Below are 17527 nucleotides of genomic sequence, written 5' to 3' on the forward strand. Positions count from 1 at the left end.
AAAAATAATTTGTGTTGTAAATTTTTTTATTTTTTTAAATTCATAATATTTAATTATTTTTACTTTGCACTTATACTTAATTTAATAATTATTTAATAATTGATATTACACATGAACAAATATTGTACTTATAACACTTAAAACTAAGAACGAAAAATCTCGCACGCATGGGGGATCGAACCCTAAACCCTTAGAACGCAAGTCAGATACGCATACCGCACAGCCGCGCTGGCTTGAAGTGCTGACTTGAAGTAGTTCACCTAATACAAAAGTTTTGATTTCAAAGTTTGTATTATCTATTGATCACGAAAATAAAATGAATTTATTCTTAAATTTTTTAAACTCATAAAATTTTTTCAATTTTTACAAAGATTTAATGAAATAAAACTGGATATCAATTTCAGTTAAATATTTTTAATAAATTATTTTTACCGTAAATAATATTAAAACAGACAAAAATGATTGATGAATTACATAATTAAAAATAAGTTAATAAAAGACGACTGTAAAATATGAATGGTGAAAATTTTTTTAAATTTAATATTTAATTATTAATAATATTTAAAAATTACAGTGAAAAAATTACATTTGCTTTATTTTTAAAACTATTAGAAAAAAATTCTCAACTTATTGTTATTGTATGCATGATAAAATGCATATTTCAATGAGTACTAAAATAACTGAAAAAACATAAATATATTTTATATAGGTATATAATAATACATTACAATTACATCCAAAATTTGGAGGGAAAGTATTCGAAAGAAATTAATATACATTTTTTAAAATAAAAAATCATCGTTTTCTACCTATTGGAATAATTTAAAGACTTTTTCATTTAATGTTTTTTATCACCGACATAGTACTGATTCGGTGTGAATGACAGTGTACTGCCAGTACTGGTTTTAATATTTTTTTACCTCCGACATAGTACTGATTCGGTGTATTAGTCAGTACACTGCCAGTACTGAAAGTCAATACCGACAGCCAGTATTGGATCAGTACCATGCCGGTGTTTAATTACGGCGAGCTACGGATATTTCTACTTGGGTTAGGTGAATGATTTTTCTCCAAATTCTAAAAAGTCGGCATTCCAAATAATCGAAATTTATTAAATCGACATACTAAATGATCGACATTTAAAATACTCGAAGCTGCAGATGCTCGATACTATATAAATGTTCGAAGTTTTAAACGGTAGAAACTCCAAATAGTCGACATTTTATTTGAACGGACACTCCAAAAAGTCGACATTTTAAATGATCAAAATTTTTAAATGGTCAAACTTTTATTTGATCCAAACTTCAAATAGTCGACATTTTAAATAGTAGAAAATTTTTTGGTATAAGAGTTTTTTTCCCCTTTCCTTTCTGTAGAAACAAACAGAGAAAGAAAACTCTTACATCAAAAAAGTGTCTACTATTTAAAATGTTGACTATTTAGAATTTTGACCATTTAAAATTTCTACCAGTTGAAGTTTATACCATTTAAATTTGCGATCATTTAAAATGTCGACTTTTTGGAGTGTCGTTCAAATAAAATGTCGACCATTTGGAATTTCTACCGTTCAAAATTTCGAACATTTAGAGTATTAACCTTTGAGCATTTTAAATGTCGATCATTTAGTATGTCGACTTAATATATTTCGATTATTTGGAATGCCAACTTTTTAGAATTTGTGGGAAAAATCATGCACCTCTTCAAATTTAGTAAAGATAACTTGTTATATCAATTTTTTCGTGTATACGAATAATACTTAAAATCAAAATATGGTCAGAGTTTGTCGTGAGTACTCAAATTCATTTTTGGCTACCTCTGGTGTACCTCAAGGATCAAACTTGGGGCCACTTTTGTTCATTATTTATATAAACGACGTTAAATCTGTTTTTGAATACTGTTCTTTTCTATTATATATGCCGACAATCTTAAATGTTATAAATTAATTAATCGTAATAATCCATGTAGCGACTCTTCTAATCTTCAGTCTGATGTTGATCGTTTCGACGAATGGTGTGGCAGGAATCATATGTCTATTAATGTAAACAAAAGCTCTGTTATTTCCTTTTCTAAGCAAAAAACTTTGATATACTGTTACACTGATGATCGGGACAGCCTCTCCAGAGTGACTCGAGTAAGATACTTAGGATTGCTCTTGTGCAATGATTTTTCTTTTAATGACCATATCTCCGAAGTAGTGTCAAAAGCTTTCACAGAAAATTATAAGGTATTAAAATAAGCTGCAACGCTTATTATTTTAATCCAATTTTGCTAATTTTAATACCAAAATGGATTAAAATAAGCAAAATTGGATTAAAATAAGAAGCGTTGCAGCTTATTTTAATGCCTTTTAACTTTCTGTGTTAAGATCATTAGGTTTTGTTATGAGGTGTGCTTCAGTTTTGCACCACATGACTACATTAAAAGTATTATACTTCACATTTGTTAGATCCATACTGGATTCGTTGTCCTGAATTACTATCACCAGTTAATTTTTTCAGTTCCACTAAGACAAACTAGAAATTACCCACTATTATCCGAAACATTCCACAGAACAAATTACGGGTACAATTCTCTGTTCAACAGACTTAGTATAGAGAAGCAAATAATATTTCAGAACATACAGATTTTTTTGATAACAATAAAACTAGATTCACCTCATTATTATGCAGACATATTCTGGGTTTAAATTAATCACTGGTCAGTGTAACTATAAGTTACACTTTAATTTCGTTAAAACACGTTTATACATATACTTAGTGTTACGAATACATATGTATGAAAGGGTTTATCCCGATTACTGAAATAAATACAAATAAATAAATAATTACACATTTCAAAAATCACTATAAATATAAGTTTTTTTTTTTAAATATTATTACAACTGACAAAGTCGTTCCAATTATTACATGACTGCCGGGTAGTTTTAGGACATCCCATGTATATATACACGTTAATTTGAACAATTACTGGAAACTTCAACAATTCATTCGACACGTGAATCTGAAATTCTACAATGTTAGAAGAGAGGGACGTGACTTTCGAAAATGGTCTTTGCTCTTGAAATGGTTCTTGTTCTAAGTTTCGAGATTTGCAAGCAGCAGCTCGACAATTATCACTACATTTTCAACAAGCGGTCGCGTCGGCTCGTTTTGTGCGAGTGTAGTCAAGTCGTATGTATATACATATATATATGGAAGCTTTACATTTTCTGTATAGGAGGACATTAGGCGGCATAATACCAGCGACCAATGTATAATTACGCTAACATAGAGAGTGCCCATGATGACTCCCTCTTCGCCATGGACCATGTGTGCATATATATCTCGGCACTTGTATGCAGAGCCCAGGGTTGCAACTGTCGACCGCATGCAATCCCCGATGCGCAACGCGTGTCACCTCACTTCCTCTCCTCTTCCTCACTTTTTTTTCCCCCATTCCCTTTCCTTTCTGTCTCCTATCCCCTTTTCACTATTCTCAGCGTTGCATATATTACGGTCCGACGTGTAATTATTTCATATAATTAAGCCCAACCGTATATAGTAGTAGTAGTAGTAGCGTGCGGATGCCGGGAAACGCTTCAAACGACGATGCGGATTTAATTGCGTGCCAGAAGTCGAGGAAGGCCGCGATTCTCGTACACACACATACATACATACAATATGCGCTCACAGTGCATATAACCCGGCAGTATTTACATATGTCAGTGCCAGCTTTGCCCAGAAGTACATGTACCTCGAAACGCATTATCCTGAACACAACGCTTTTACTTTATATAAATAAAAGCAAAATTTACTGCACTCCAGCTTTATATTGAATTTTTCTATAAAAAAAAAAATAAATAAATAACCGTAAACACAATTATAGTATATTAAATTCTTTTTTTCATTTATCAAATCGTGCTGACAGTTGCTTATCACGCAACAGGGGGAAAAAGTTTATTTGATTTAACTACAAAACAGTTTAATTAATCTACTTCGTTTGATATTTATAGGATAAATTTTTTTTTTCTTGATTCATTATAAAATTTTTTTCTTTTATGGTAATGAGGAAAAAAATTTTTTTTCTGTTGAAATTCGAAATAAAAATAAATAACCTTTTTTTGAAATATATTTAAAATTGCAACGACACTCACAGAAACACCTGTGTAGAAATTGATCTAGTTAAATCCTATTTGCTATCTGCCCCTGATAAGGGTTGCCTCATTATAGCCTGATCGGGGAATTACCGGGACTTGATAGGGCCCTAGACTACAAAAATCATTTTTAAAAAAAGTAAGTCTTTGGTATTTCTTTTTTTAATGACCAGATTCAAGTAATAAAAATAAATGTCAGATTGTCAGTGAATGTCTTTACTGAATGTTTAAAATAAAGAAGTGTTACAATAAAATGGCAAAGGAAAAAAGTACAAAAAGAGTGAGGAGATATCGATTTATAAAAGGACTTAAAAATTTAATGCAAAACACTAAAGAAAGTAAGTAAATATTTTTAATTAAGATTTTCTAACAATTAATTTTAGAAACTTCTATAATTTTTCTTTATCTAAATATCATGTTGCAAAATTAAATTACACCAAAATTATCTATGCGGCCCATTTCTATAACTGCAAAAAATTATTTATTTTTTAAAACATGTTTCTTAAAATTATTTCTCTTTAGGTTAATGATACCTTTTGAAATTTTGCAAAAAAGTTATTTTCAAACGAAACAAAATTATTTAATTTTTAAATAAAATATTTCAAAAAGCTTTAAATTTGCATTATATATTCCTGAAATTAATATTGCTTAAGTATTTAACATTTTTTAAATTACAAATTGTTGAAACTTTTTAATTTTCTTATCATTAAAAAAATAATTCTAATAAGTAATTATATAAACATATAAAATTTTATTTCATTAAAATTTAATCGATATTTATTTATTTATTAAAATTTCGAATTTTTTTAATTATTCCAGATGTACTGATGGAAAAATTCAACTTGAGCGAAGACAGCGTTTTAGGTCTCTTCACAATTGCGTTTAACAATGCAAAAGATTGGGAAGGAAGACGCAAGATGAGGATGAAGTTAGATTTTTAAAGTTCATTTCTGTTGTGTTACTTTTTTTCGTTTATATATTGTATCCTCTATAATCTCATTTTGTTTGAAGAAATAAAAATTTACTAACTAAAATGAAAGGGTTAACAATTTTGTTCATTTCAGTATTTTATTTCGATTTTCAATAATTAATAGTAAAAATAATTTATATAAACAAAATTATTACAAAAGTTAATTGTATTAATTATAAATTATAAATAATAATTACTATTTTAATATTTTTATTCATAAACCAGATATATAATAAAAGAACTGATTTAAAACTTTACCAATTAGAAATTAAAGTAAACAAACATTTCTTTAATATAAAATTTATATTTTTCAGTCTAAGGAATCACTAAAATTTCAATTATTAATTATAATTTGTGATTTAATTATCTTTATATGATTAAAATGTTGAGCAGGAAGAAACATTGTAATTTTTTCAATACTGTCAAGCCAACCTATTTTTTTGTAATTTAAACAAAATGTTTTACTTACTATCAATACATCATAATTTATATAATTTTTGTTCACTTAGTTTGTAAAATCTCAAATATTTTTAGCACGAACGGCACTTTATTAATTGCTGAGCTAGAAAATACATGCAAACGTGTCTTTTTTTAATGATGTTAATGACAGGAAAGAGGTTATTAACTGAATTAATTAAACAAAATAATGAAATCTGTGGCCCCTTTGATAACCCTATTTGGCCCTTAATTTCAAAATGTATTGTCAGGCCCAGTTCAGGTAAGGTGTTTCATTTGATCATTTCCCTAACTAGGGCCATATTTCGCCTAATATGGCCCTGATCTGCAGCATTATGTTTCAATTTCTACACGGGCACTATCACTAAAAATAAATAAAATAAAAAAAGTATACCAATCAACAATTATTGTATTACAATAATAAATACCATTTAATTGAATATAATTATTAAATAAAAATAAATATTCATTTGATAATTGACAAATAACTATTTGAGTTATTAAATAAATTTTCCATGTGCATTAATTCTTTAAATCTGCAAAATTGAAAAAAAATGAAAATAAAATTGTTTGAAAATGTACGCACGGACAGGGAAAAACGTATATATAATTTTATAAAATTTTATGTAAATTATCCCATTAGCGAGCATTTAAATTATTAAAATGAGTTCTTAAATTAATAGAATTTTCTCTCTCGCATGTTTAATATATATAAAGCATTTCCATAAACTCACGTTTTCGAGTATACATTTTGCAAAAATGATTTTTAGTCGACATGAGGCAAATAAAAGAATGCAACTGAATTAAAAATTAATTTCAGTGATTACAAATTTATAGATATATTATTTAATTGAAATAAAATTTAAAAATGCAATTTAAAAATTAATTTAAGAAAATAAAATTTATACACTGTAATTTTGTTGGCAAATATGTAAGTATTATAATTTTAAAATTATTATTAAAAATTCCCTTTATCTTATACTTATTTTATATATATTGAACTTTTAAGTTTGTATTTTATTCTCTTCAATATTTCTTTTGTCAACTCTATCGCTTTTAATTTTTATCTTTGTCTTTTGCATTAAAGTATTCTTTTACATCCATTGAAATTTTCCGATAGTAATATTTTAATATATATACATAAATTTTTTAATTTTTCAACCATTCTCTTCAGTGAATTATTACAGTTACATGAAACGAATATTTACATTTTATATATGATCAAAGAAATTTTTCAGCTGAGTTGGTATGATTGTAATCCGGCTTTCTAACTGAACGAAAATGTAAAGAATTTTTTTTTTTTTTTGTTGCGAATAACAAAAAATTGTTTCTCGTGTTTGCATTATTGTGAAATTGAATAAAATTTCTTAACTTTCTATTTTCTAGTTTCACAATTAGCAGAATAATAATTGAACATTCAAAGTAACAAGGTTATATTTTGAAATAAGTACGAGCAAAATCAGTTTTAATATTGGTAAAACCATTACTGAAATTGTACAGATTATATAAAGTGTGTTCACATTACAAAATTAAATATACAAAAATTTTATTCTTGAAACAATAAATATCAATTTAACTTTTATTTTTCCGGCTCAATATTATTAATAACGAAATTTAATTTTGTTTTGTGATCCAAGTGAATATTTTTCACATTAGACCTGTCGGAATTTTTATGATGTCGAGTTAAAAATTATCTAATTTTTATTTAGTATAATTTTATAAAGGTGATTTTATAATGAGCCGAATTTTCATTTCGAAGAATTTCTATATAACATAAATAATACAGTTTTCGTTTAGCAGAATTTATGTTTAGCAAAATTTTCATAAAAAAGAATGGTCGGTCAAATAAAATTGTAGTGAATTAGAAATTATCTCACTTAAAAATTTAGCTAATTGGAATTTCTATTAAATGGCAATTCAGTTAAATAAAAATATTGTCTTAATCCTGGAACAGAAAAAAAATTTTTTTCTATTTGTGAAATTAATGAAAATATTAAAATTATTTCCAGAAAGTCAGGGCGAAAGTTAAAAATACTTATTACTGTCAAGTAGTGAAAAAATCCACTTTACAAAATTCTGCTAAATAAAAATTCGGTATTTTTTAATTCGACACTGCAAAAATTCCGACAAGTCTAATTCATGCTTCCCATGGTTAACTGTATACAAAGTAAAACTGGAAAATCTTCAACGAAACTTTATTTTAAAAAACACCTTTTGATAATAATATGTTTATAAAACCGTCTTTTTTAGTAATAGCAATTTCAGAAAATTATAATTTTTTTTATGTAAAAACAAAAAAGAGAAAATATTTTTAAACACATTGTACTGAAATGTGCTTTCAAGAAAAAAATCTATCCAAGAAATAACAGTTGTTCTTTTCAATGGACTCTATATGTTTTTTTATGGATATGCTTTTACGTGCAAAGATTTTCAAAAATTGAATAATACGATAACTAAATTTTAAATATTCATCATATTTGAGTTAGGAAAAAAAATTTAATATACATTTTAGATACTATACAATAATAATTTGACAAGTGTTCAATATGTATTCTCAAGTGTATAAAACATAAAATACTGCGGGAAACCGCGTAGGAAAAATGAAACGTGTATAAGCTCGGATTCGTGACGGAAAAACAATCCACGTGATTAATGAAAGAAAACGGTACGATTTTCTACATTTTCCAGATCGCATGTTGATGAAAGGAATCGTTTCATGTTATTTTGCCTCGTATAAAACGGCGAAATTTCTCTATAGTAGATATATATATATATGCTTGTTTCTTTTTTCATATAAATATATCTGTACATTGTGACGTGACATTTTTTTGACACATCAATTTACTTTATTTTGTTATATTATAACAATTTATTGTATTATTGTTGTTTGAGTTTGATATATTATACTATTATTATTGTGTGTGATTTGAATTTGAATCGTTTTCGCGCCTTAAAGTAGCAGACGAGTCTGCGCCTGCGCGCAAAAGTCTCAGATTGGGTTAGGTAAATCGCGACGCTATCGGCTCTTCGAGTCACGAGGCAAAGACTTTCTGTAAAACTAGCGTAAAGTTCATTTGTAATTAGCAAAGCGTATAGCCAAATTAATTTTTTTTTAATGTCAAATATAAAAGATTGAAATCAAATATACCGTCAACTGGGACTATTAGGAACGCTGGGGCTATAAGAACAAATTTTTGTTTTCTGCTGGCACTGATGCTGGTGGCCCCATGTGCAGATAGATTGTATCGGTTTCATTAAAAATAATTTTCCTACGGCTACCTGGTACACTTTTCAGTGCATAAACTATCTAACTTGTTAGTCATGTGAGCAGCAACATCTTGGTTGTCATTTAATGTTTTTTGGTGAAATATCTAAGGTCAACAATATTCGATTACTGATGAAGGTTATTGGCGTTTGAGCATCTCAAAGTGATTGTTTTTCAGTGAAGGAATCCCATTTTCGTTTGATTTTCGGTAACTAATTTCGTTTTCTTTTGCGTAGATGGTTCAAGATCGAGAGCAAAATAGCGACCGGTGACACTGTCCACATCCTTACATTCATTCGTCTATATATATCATCAGCGTGTAAAACGTATATTCATTCACTCAATTTTTTTTCATATAATTTTATTATTTTTGTGTTTTAAAGCAATAAACAACAATTTTTAGACTTTAAACATATTTTTGAGTGGTTTTTTTTGCTTTGTTCCTAATAGAGTTCTGAAGTTTCTACAGAATGTTACTCGAAGCGTCTCTCGTGGATGTTTATTCAAACAGAGAGGTGAGACAATTTGACAAATACAATGGATGTAATAAGAGAAACAAAGAAAAGATTTTTATATTCGTAAAAATAATTGTGTAAAAATGTCGATTGTAATTAAAAGCGGTTTTCAGGAGATAGATAATTCCATTTTCCGAAGGGAAAGTCTTGCTAAAGGTGCTAGATTGTTAAATAGAAACACCGGGGGTCGAAAGTACAAAAAATAATACAAATTTTTATAATGTTAAAATCGAGGTAAGTAAAATAATGCATTAATAATATGTAAATTAAAATAAATATTAATACTTTTACACTTAAATACTATGAGTAAAATTTTAAAATTATGAAAAGCACATTAAAAACAATAATTTTGATTTAAATATAGTATTAGTTTAATTAAATCTGCTATTTGCAGTTTTTTCAATTAAATAACAAAAAAAAAATTTTTACACCTTACTAATAGTAGATCAATTTGGTATACGCAATGTGAGTGTAAAGGTGGCCTGGGATTTTATAAACATGCCGCTGCTGTCTGCCTTTTTATTAATTCAGAAAACACGATATCGAAAACAAATCAGCCATTATTATGAAATAAACCATCAGAATCCCAATTGGCAAAGTACAGCAAGGGTTGTACTATGAAGACCTTATATCAACCAAAGTCAAGTATCCTAGGACTTTGCGATGTGTTTAAAATTGACGACGTAGAAAATGTGTCAGATTTACATTTACAAGAAAATTCGAATATGATACGAATTGTCAAAAGTGAAATTAAGTGCTTTAACGAGAAAAATGACAGAGTTGCTTTTTTGCGGGAAGAAGAAAAAATCACGAAAGAAGTAATTAACAAATTACTGAATTTAAACGAAAATTCTTTTTTTCCACTTCATTATAATTACGAAGTTGTCACAAATAATTCACAAGATTTTGATAAAATAAAATATAAATTCGATTGTGATAAAAATAATAATGATTTCTCATTAATTGTTGTTGATAGAAAAAAATGTTTAGACATTTGTTTTTTATCGAAAAGTCAGGAAAATTGCTCTCTGTAGTTTAGAGTAACCTGTTCTTGAGGAGCTCACAGAATCGAAACCAGAAAAGATGAAAGTGACGAAAGTTTAATGAAATTAGTAACTCAATTCATTAATGAAAAGCACCAAGGAACAATGTCCAAAGATATGCTATATGGAAAGAGAATGGAACCAAAGGCTAATATGTATTTCGAAGAATTAATCGGATTAAAAGTTGTTGAATTTTGTATTTAGATTTTTATTTGATTTTTGGTTTCTCTCAACTTAGATGAACACCCCTCTACTCTTTAGTTGGGTCTTGAAAATTTGTACCTGAAGGGAGCAATTAGTTTTTATGAAAAACCTTTCCTAGGTAGTACAGGCCGAGCTCCTTGACGAGTAACTTGTAACTTCAAGACCTCAGCCTTTCTCACGCTCTTATATACATTTTGTCTACTTTCGTTCGACGTCACTAAATTTTAATATTTCAAATAAACTTTTTCAAATAAAGAATAATCGTGTGTGAATTTATTTGTGAACCTAATAACTCCAACAAAAGTTCATGAAATCGGGTTGTTTATATCGATGAGTCAACCTTTTTTGGCCTGCAGTCCCGTTGGAATAATTTTAAATGACGATAATTTTGCTGTTTTTTTTCCTCAAAATTCCAGTTTCGATCAAAACAATAATTATATCGTTTAAAGTACTTGCCAAGATAAACTAAATAAAACAAAATTAAAGTCAATATCTTAGTGAACGAAAAAATTATGTCTTCTAATTTTAAAACTGTACCTAATAGTCCCAGTTGACGGTATGCAATGAAAAACATACTTCTTTCAGACCGAAAATTTGAGAGTAAAAAGTATTGTGTCAATTCGTCGTGATATTGTAACCAGTATGTTTTTGATAACACTTAATGACGACATTTTATAATTATCATTAAAATAAAAATGGAATTTGGATCTCATATTAATTGAAATTTCATATATTAAATTAACCTAACGCGGTAGAGTAATACAGTAAAAGTGTAAGTTGATTTTTTGTTACATTCTATGAAACATGATTTATCGTATAGCGCTTTGAATATTGAAAAGGTAGAATACAATGATAACATTTTCAGTAACTTGTTAAATTCACGATATAGAAATAAATTTTGAGAATTACTTTTCGCATATCGTCAGTTATATTATTTTTTTTGCTTGTTTTGTTAATTTCTATTGAATAAATAAATTTATCGATATTAGTAAGCTTGATTGAGATTAATTATGATAGAAATTTTTTTTTCTCGCGTAGAGAAAAATCACGTAATGATAAATATTAAAATTGATAATTTGTTTTATTTTACATAAAATTGTTTGGTTTTTTATGCGTGTATTTTGCGAAAATACTCTCAACACGAACCACTTTGCCTTGTTATTAAAACATCAGCGTACTAGTTGCAGTTTTCCGGCAAGTTATGATCACTTTTGAAGATTTATTTATCTATATTTATTTTTGCATTTAATTAAAATTTAAAGAATTAAAATTCTTTTATTTTGAGTATAAGTTTGTTGAGAAATTTTGCTGCTGACATTGACTCATCGTTAAGTTTGACTCTCAACTTTATAAAATTTAGTTAATTATATTCTTCTATAATTAACGTTAATTTATTTTTTTGTATCAGAAAATATTTAAGACCCATTTTAGTTTCGTTTGATCATAATTCCAAAGCTGAGAACAAAAATTCCCATTAACGATGGGAATTCCCACTTGGAAAGATTCCTCGGAAAGTGCCCCCTGGAGGTTCTATCAGAATTCCACCGGAACTTCCAACGTAATTCCGTCGGAATTCCATCGGAGTTCCAAAGAATTTCCTATGGGATTCCGATGGAATTAGGACTCTAAAAATTTTGAAAAAAATTAATCGGAATTCCGTCGGAATCCCATCGGAAATTCTTTGGAACTTTGATGGAATTCCGACGGAATTACGTTGAAAGTTCCGGCGGAATTCTGATAGAACCTCCAGGGGGCACTTTCCGGGGAATCATTCCAAGTGGGTTACAACGAATTGCACCTCAAAATTTTTCTTTAGGTTAAATTACATTGTTACTTAATTATTTTTTTTAACTTCACAACACACTACTCAATGTGTTCAAAAGTATTTATAAGAATAACATTGGCTTCTTCTCATGTTTGCGTGAATCACCGTATCACAATAATATTCATATATAATATAGTTGTGAATAGCTCATGCGGGTTTATATAAAATACACACACGTATAAATATACATATATATTATAATATTTCGACGTGTTTGGCGAACACTTGAAAATAAATTGACTCTTATCGGATTATCCTACATTCGTGCATACGTTCGCGAACTAAAGTCACAGGCCGCGTAAGCAGAAACTACCGTATAAGTAAAGATAACGTCAATAAGCTTGTATCTGATGCGGGATGTTGAAAGATATTGGGAAAATTTACGCTTTGTTGACTTTTACTTTTTTTTTCCCCAAAAAAATTTCTAAAAACTAATTTTCTATTATCAATTTTTTTTCTACTGTTATGATAATAATAAGAATATTAATTTGGAACAACTTTGTTCAATTAAGAAGTTACATGGGACTGGATTTACAAAAAATTAATTCTTTTAGTATCTAATTAATCTAATCTCAATGCCACAGTAATATATTTTTTCTTCTAATGTAAATTATTATTCTAAATTATTATTATTTGAGATAAATATAAATTTAGATATATAGTTTTTTTTTTTAACAAATAAAAATTAAATTCATTTATTGATAGAAAATTAAGTTTTTATAGATTATTTAAGGTTAGATTGAATATAAAGGTTATAGGAAATTGTCGACATAAATTTGAAAGGGAATACCACAAAATCTATTACTGGTGTAATCTATTGTAGCAAAAGGGATTGAAAATATTTTTCAATTTTCTATTCCATAAAAGCTTAAATTTCCAAAAAGAGAATATATAATATAGGACTGTCTATATATCCCAAGTTAAACTAAAATCGGGTTTTACAAAGTGACTAACCGTAAGTTATTAAACAGTTTGTGCAAGTTTTAATTGCATCTCCCATATATATATATACTCACACACACCTGCACAAGAAGAAGCGTGAGCAAACTTATTCTTGGCAAGTTGTGAAAATCGCCTTTGTGCACGTGTGAACGGGTGCTTAATATTGTGACACTTAACCCAACTTCAAAATAAGAGCTCGTTTTAAACCGCAAACCATATACATTTGGTGTGCTTATATAGTTCTATTTTCGATATAGGCACTTGTGTATTTTACTGATATGTATGTAAACTACCACCGTTTAGTATAATTAGCATGTGAACACCTATGGCGAGCGTCATTGTCATTATTATCAGTTTTAACTTTGAATAGCAATTACTTTGTCAAAATTTAAAATTAAGAAAATTTTGTTAAACAATTTTTTAAAAAAAGCGTTTATTTTGAAAAAAAAAATTTTAATTTAGTACTTTTTTTCATTTCAATGAATTTTATTAGATTTTAATTATTATATTTTTTAAGCAAATTAATCATTTTTTAAATTAACATTCGACAGAATTTGTTTTTAAACAAATTGTTATTTAACAAATTTTTTAGGTACCGAATTTTTATTTATTTTTATTTATAGTTTTTATTTGAAAGTATTCTAATTTAAATTTAACTAAATATTGATTTATAGCAAAATTTTCATTCGACATAGAGTTTTTGGTGATTCAAATTTTTAAATGATAAAATTTCCAATTTACAGAATTTTCATTTGTCTGAATTTTTTTTCTACGAATTTTCATTTGTTAGAAATTTTAAAATTTCCATTTCTCCGTAACTGCAAACGGCCGAACAAACAATGGACAGAAAAAGATTTCGGGGCGAATTTTAAAATTAACCTATTCGAAATTATCAAGAAAATTGTGATTGATTGATTTTAAAATTCGCGCCAAAATCTTTTTCTTTACATTGTTTTTTCGTCTGTTTGCAGTTTCGGACAAATGAAAATTCGACGTTCTAAAAATTCATATCAAATGAAAATTTCTTCAAATAAAAATTCAAACAAATGAAAATTTTGTAAATTGGAAATTTTGATATTTAAAAATTCGAATCATTTCAAATTCGGTTGAATGGGAATTTTTTAAATAAAAAGTTAGGAAAAAAGAAATTTTGTAAAATAAATATTCTGTCAAACAAAAATTCGGTATCTAAAAAATTTGTTAAGTAACAATTTGTTTATAAAGAAATTCTGTGAAATATAATTTCAAAAAATGATAATTTGTTTTAGAATTAATTAAATAATAAAATTCTTTTAAATAAAAATTATAACTAATGAATTTTTTTTTTTTGTGAAAATTTATGCGCCTCTTTTATTTTTGTTATATGTATTAATTTTGTGTAAAATAAATTGTTTTGTAACGACGAAATATAATGGAAATATTTTTGAAGTTAGATAACATTATTCATACAAAAGCTAACTTTTAATTACATTCTAAATTATTCTAAAACAAGGAAGTGTGATGTAAGAAAGTCACATTATATTTTGCCATAGTTGATTTCTTTCTCACGCCCGCATTTTGTGATTAGAACCTCGTTTCTCTTTGATTTATAAATAAAATATTTAAAATATTAAATATTAATATTTTCTTCGTTACTTCAACATTTTTTAATATATTATTGGGTCAGAATTTCTCAAATGAATCAAATAAAATTTTCAAAAAGTAATTAATTTTCAATATTAATATTTATATTAAATTAATTATCATTTTTTTAAAAATAATTTAATTAATAAATTGCATTAAAAAAAAAATATATATAAAACTTGCAACTATTTTACATAGTGTAAAATTATATAAAGTTCATATTAAAAGTATTCATATAATTATTTCAAAAGCATGTGTTTAACACATATTAAAAAAAATTTTTTTTATTATAATAAAATAATCCCGAATATATAAGGTATTGAACGTAATAAAGACAAGAATCAAGCGCCGATGAAATTTAATATTAAAAAAGCTTTCTGTTCGTTAAGAATTCCGTTTCAAACTATGAAAACTCAATTAAATTCAAGTATTTTCATTCTATACGTAAATTCTTAGAATATTTAAATTTTATTTTAATTTTAAATTACAATTTTCCTTTTTTTTCAAAAAGCCAACACTGAGTTAGTATTTTATATAAAATATGTTTTATGAGCTACCTGGAGTATAAAAACTAAATTAAAACTTTCAGAAACATTATGTATAGCTCGTTTGTGAAAATCAAATATTAATTTCAGTAGAACAAGATATTCACAGTCAGCCGTAGATTAAGAATAACTTTTCTCATTGACTGCAAACACTATATATTTATATATAATTATAATTAATATTAATTACATAATTTTTATATAACTAATAATAATTGATAGAAATTTAAAAAAAAAATAGTTAAAATAAAATAATTAATTTTCATTTTATTAGTTAAAAATAAAATATTTTTTTTTAATTAAGAAAATGAAAATTTTTTTTACAATATAACAAAAAACTCACTTACTGGTCCCATGTGAATGTAACCTGATCTCAATGCGAGTAGTGTGGATACTTCCGGTCCTCCTTGAATCCTAACTACCCATTCATTTTGATAAACTTTGGAATTGTTGTTAAATTTAACTTCAGCACAAATCGAATGTAAAACAATTGCAAAGTAATAAAAAATAACAATGCATTGTAAATCTGATCTAAAAATAGAAATTTGAAAATTTAAAATAAATATATAAATAATATTAATATTATTTTGATAATATTAAAAAAAAATTATTATTATTAATAATAAACAAATTTTTTCATTGACGAATCAAATAGGTTTTCTTTTAAAACAAGAATAGAAATTATATTTAATTTGAACATTTTTTAAAATTTAAATTAAATTTTTGCAAAAAAACAAACCTTACTTGGCCGAAATGAAATGTTTTTTGAAACAAATAAAATTCATTTTTGACACAAATAAAATTTACTTTTGAAATATTATTAAATTTTGGTTGAAAATATTTATTGCCTCGAGAAAAATTTTTTTTTGCTTTCCATGTAAATGTAACAGTCAACGCAATTTTGTTTGAATAATTCCATCTGGATTAAAAAATCTTTTTTTGTAAATAAAAGATATTTTTTAAAAATTAAAAAACACTTTTTTGAATCAAATAAAAATTCTTCTTAAACTAACAAATTTTTTTTTTTTTCAAAGTAAATAAAGCAATTATAACAGTTTAAAAAGAATTTATTATTATTACATAAAAATTCACTTTATAATTTTTCTAAATTATTATATACGTACCGAATTAACATTTTTTCCTTCACGTTTGTTAATATTAGTTAACAATAAAAAATACACAAAAAATCCAAATAGCACTTAATTTTTTATTCTATCACTTTTGTAATGAAAAAATAGAAATTTTTTTTATTGAAGGAATATATAGAGATGAAGAGGAAGAAGAAAAAAAAGAAGTTTACTGAGGTGTAACCGAAGGAGAAGCGAATGACAAGTGATCGGCCAGTGTGTAAAGCAATTAGTTGGACCGTATCTTTTGTTTGTCTCCCTCCCCACTCTCTACTTTTAAATCCACGCAAAGGTGGGGGAAACTAAAGGGGGTTGGAAAAGTGGGGAAGATACTGAGTGCATTTGCAAGCAAGAATGGTTTCGAGCTTTGAGAGAATTAAATTATATCCGTATTATTCGAGAGATCGATAATTGGATATTGCTGGGATTCGAGACAGGAAAACTGAATCAGGAAATTGCACATAAAGCCTCGGAGAATAGGAATTAATAAATAATCTTCCAAGATAACTCATTTGTTTTGATTATATATATAAATCAAAAATATAGTCTTTCCCTTACTATAATAATTAATTATAAATTTTGATACAATACAATTTTTCATAAGGGTGATTCTCCAAAAAGAGGTCATTTTCTTGTCTTTGTATTTATTTATCATCTAAAAATTTTATCATTGAATTATTTACTTTAGGCAAAAAATGTTACAGTGTAAAAAATTTTAACCTTGGCGCTGTAAAGAAACATAACCTGCATGTTATTTTATAACCTAAAAATAAATATACAAGAATCCTGTAAATTAACCAAAAATTTAAGTAAATTTCATTTTGTAGGTTATGTTATTTTTTTACTTTAATAAATTTTTTTTTATATATGTGGTTGATTC

The 17527-nt window shown here is 26.6% G+C and overlaps 1 protein-coding gene across 1 annotated transcript in view; it reads right to left on the minus strand.

Moving 5' to 3' along the window:
- The window catches only part of LOC127285344 (neuroendocrine convertase 1-like), a 63933-nt gene extending 47082 nt beyond the window's left edge, over positions 1–16851 (minus strand). Inside the window, exons 1-2 of the mRNA XM_051311324.1 lie at positions 16645–16851; positions 15868–16051 (exon numbers count right to left, since the gene is read on the minus strand). Of these exons, the coding sequence (XP_051167281.1) occupies positions 15868–16051; positions 16645–16655 (195 nt within the window). The 5' untranslated portion in view covers positions 16656–16851. The remainder of the gene's footprint in view (positions 1–15867; positions 16052–16644) is intronic.
- Positions 16852–17527: the final 676 nt, after the last annotated feature.

Source organism: Leptopilina boulardi, unplaced genomic scaffold (assembly GCF_019393585.1).
Source record: "Leptopilina boulardi isolate dan_hultmark-lab unplaced genomic scaffold, ZJU_Lbou_2.1 LbouV2_121, whole genome shotgun sequence".
NCBI classification, from domain to species: Eukaryota; Metazoa; Arthropoda; class Insecta; order Hymenoptera; family Figitidae; genus Leptopilina; species Leptopilina boulardi.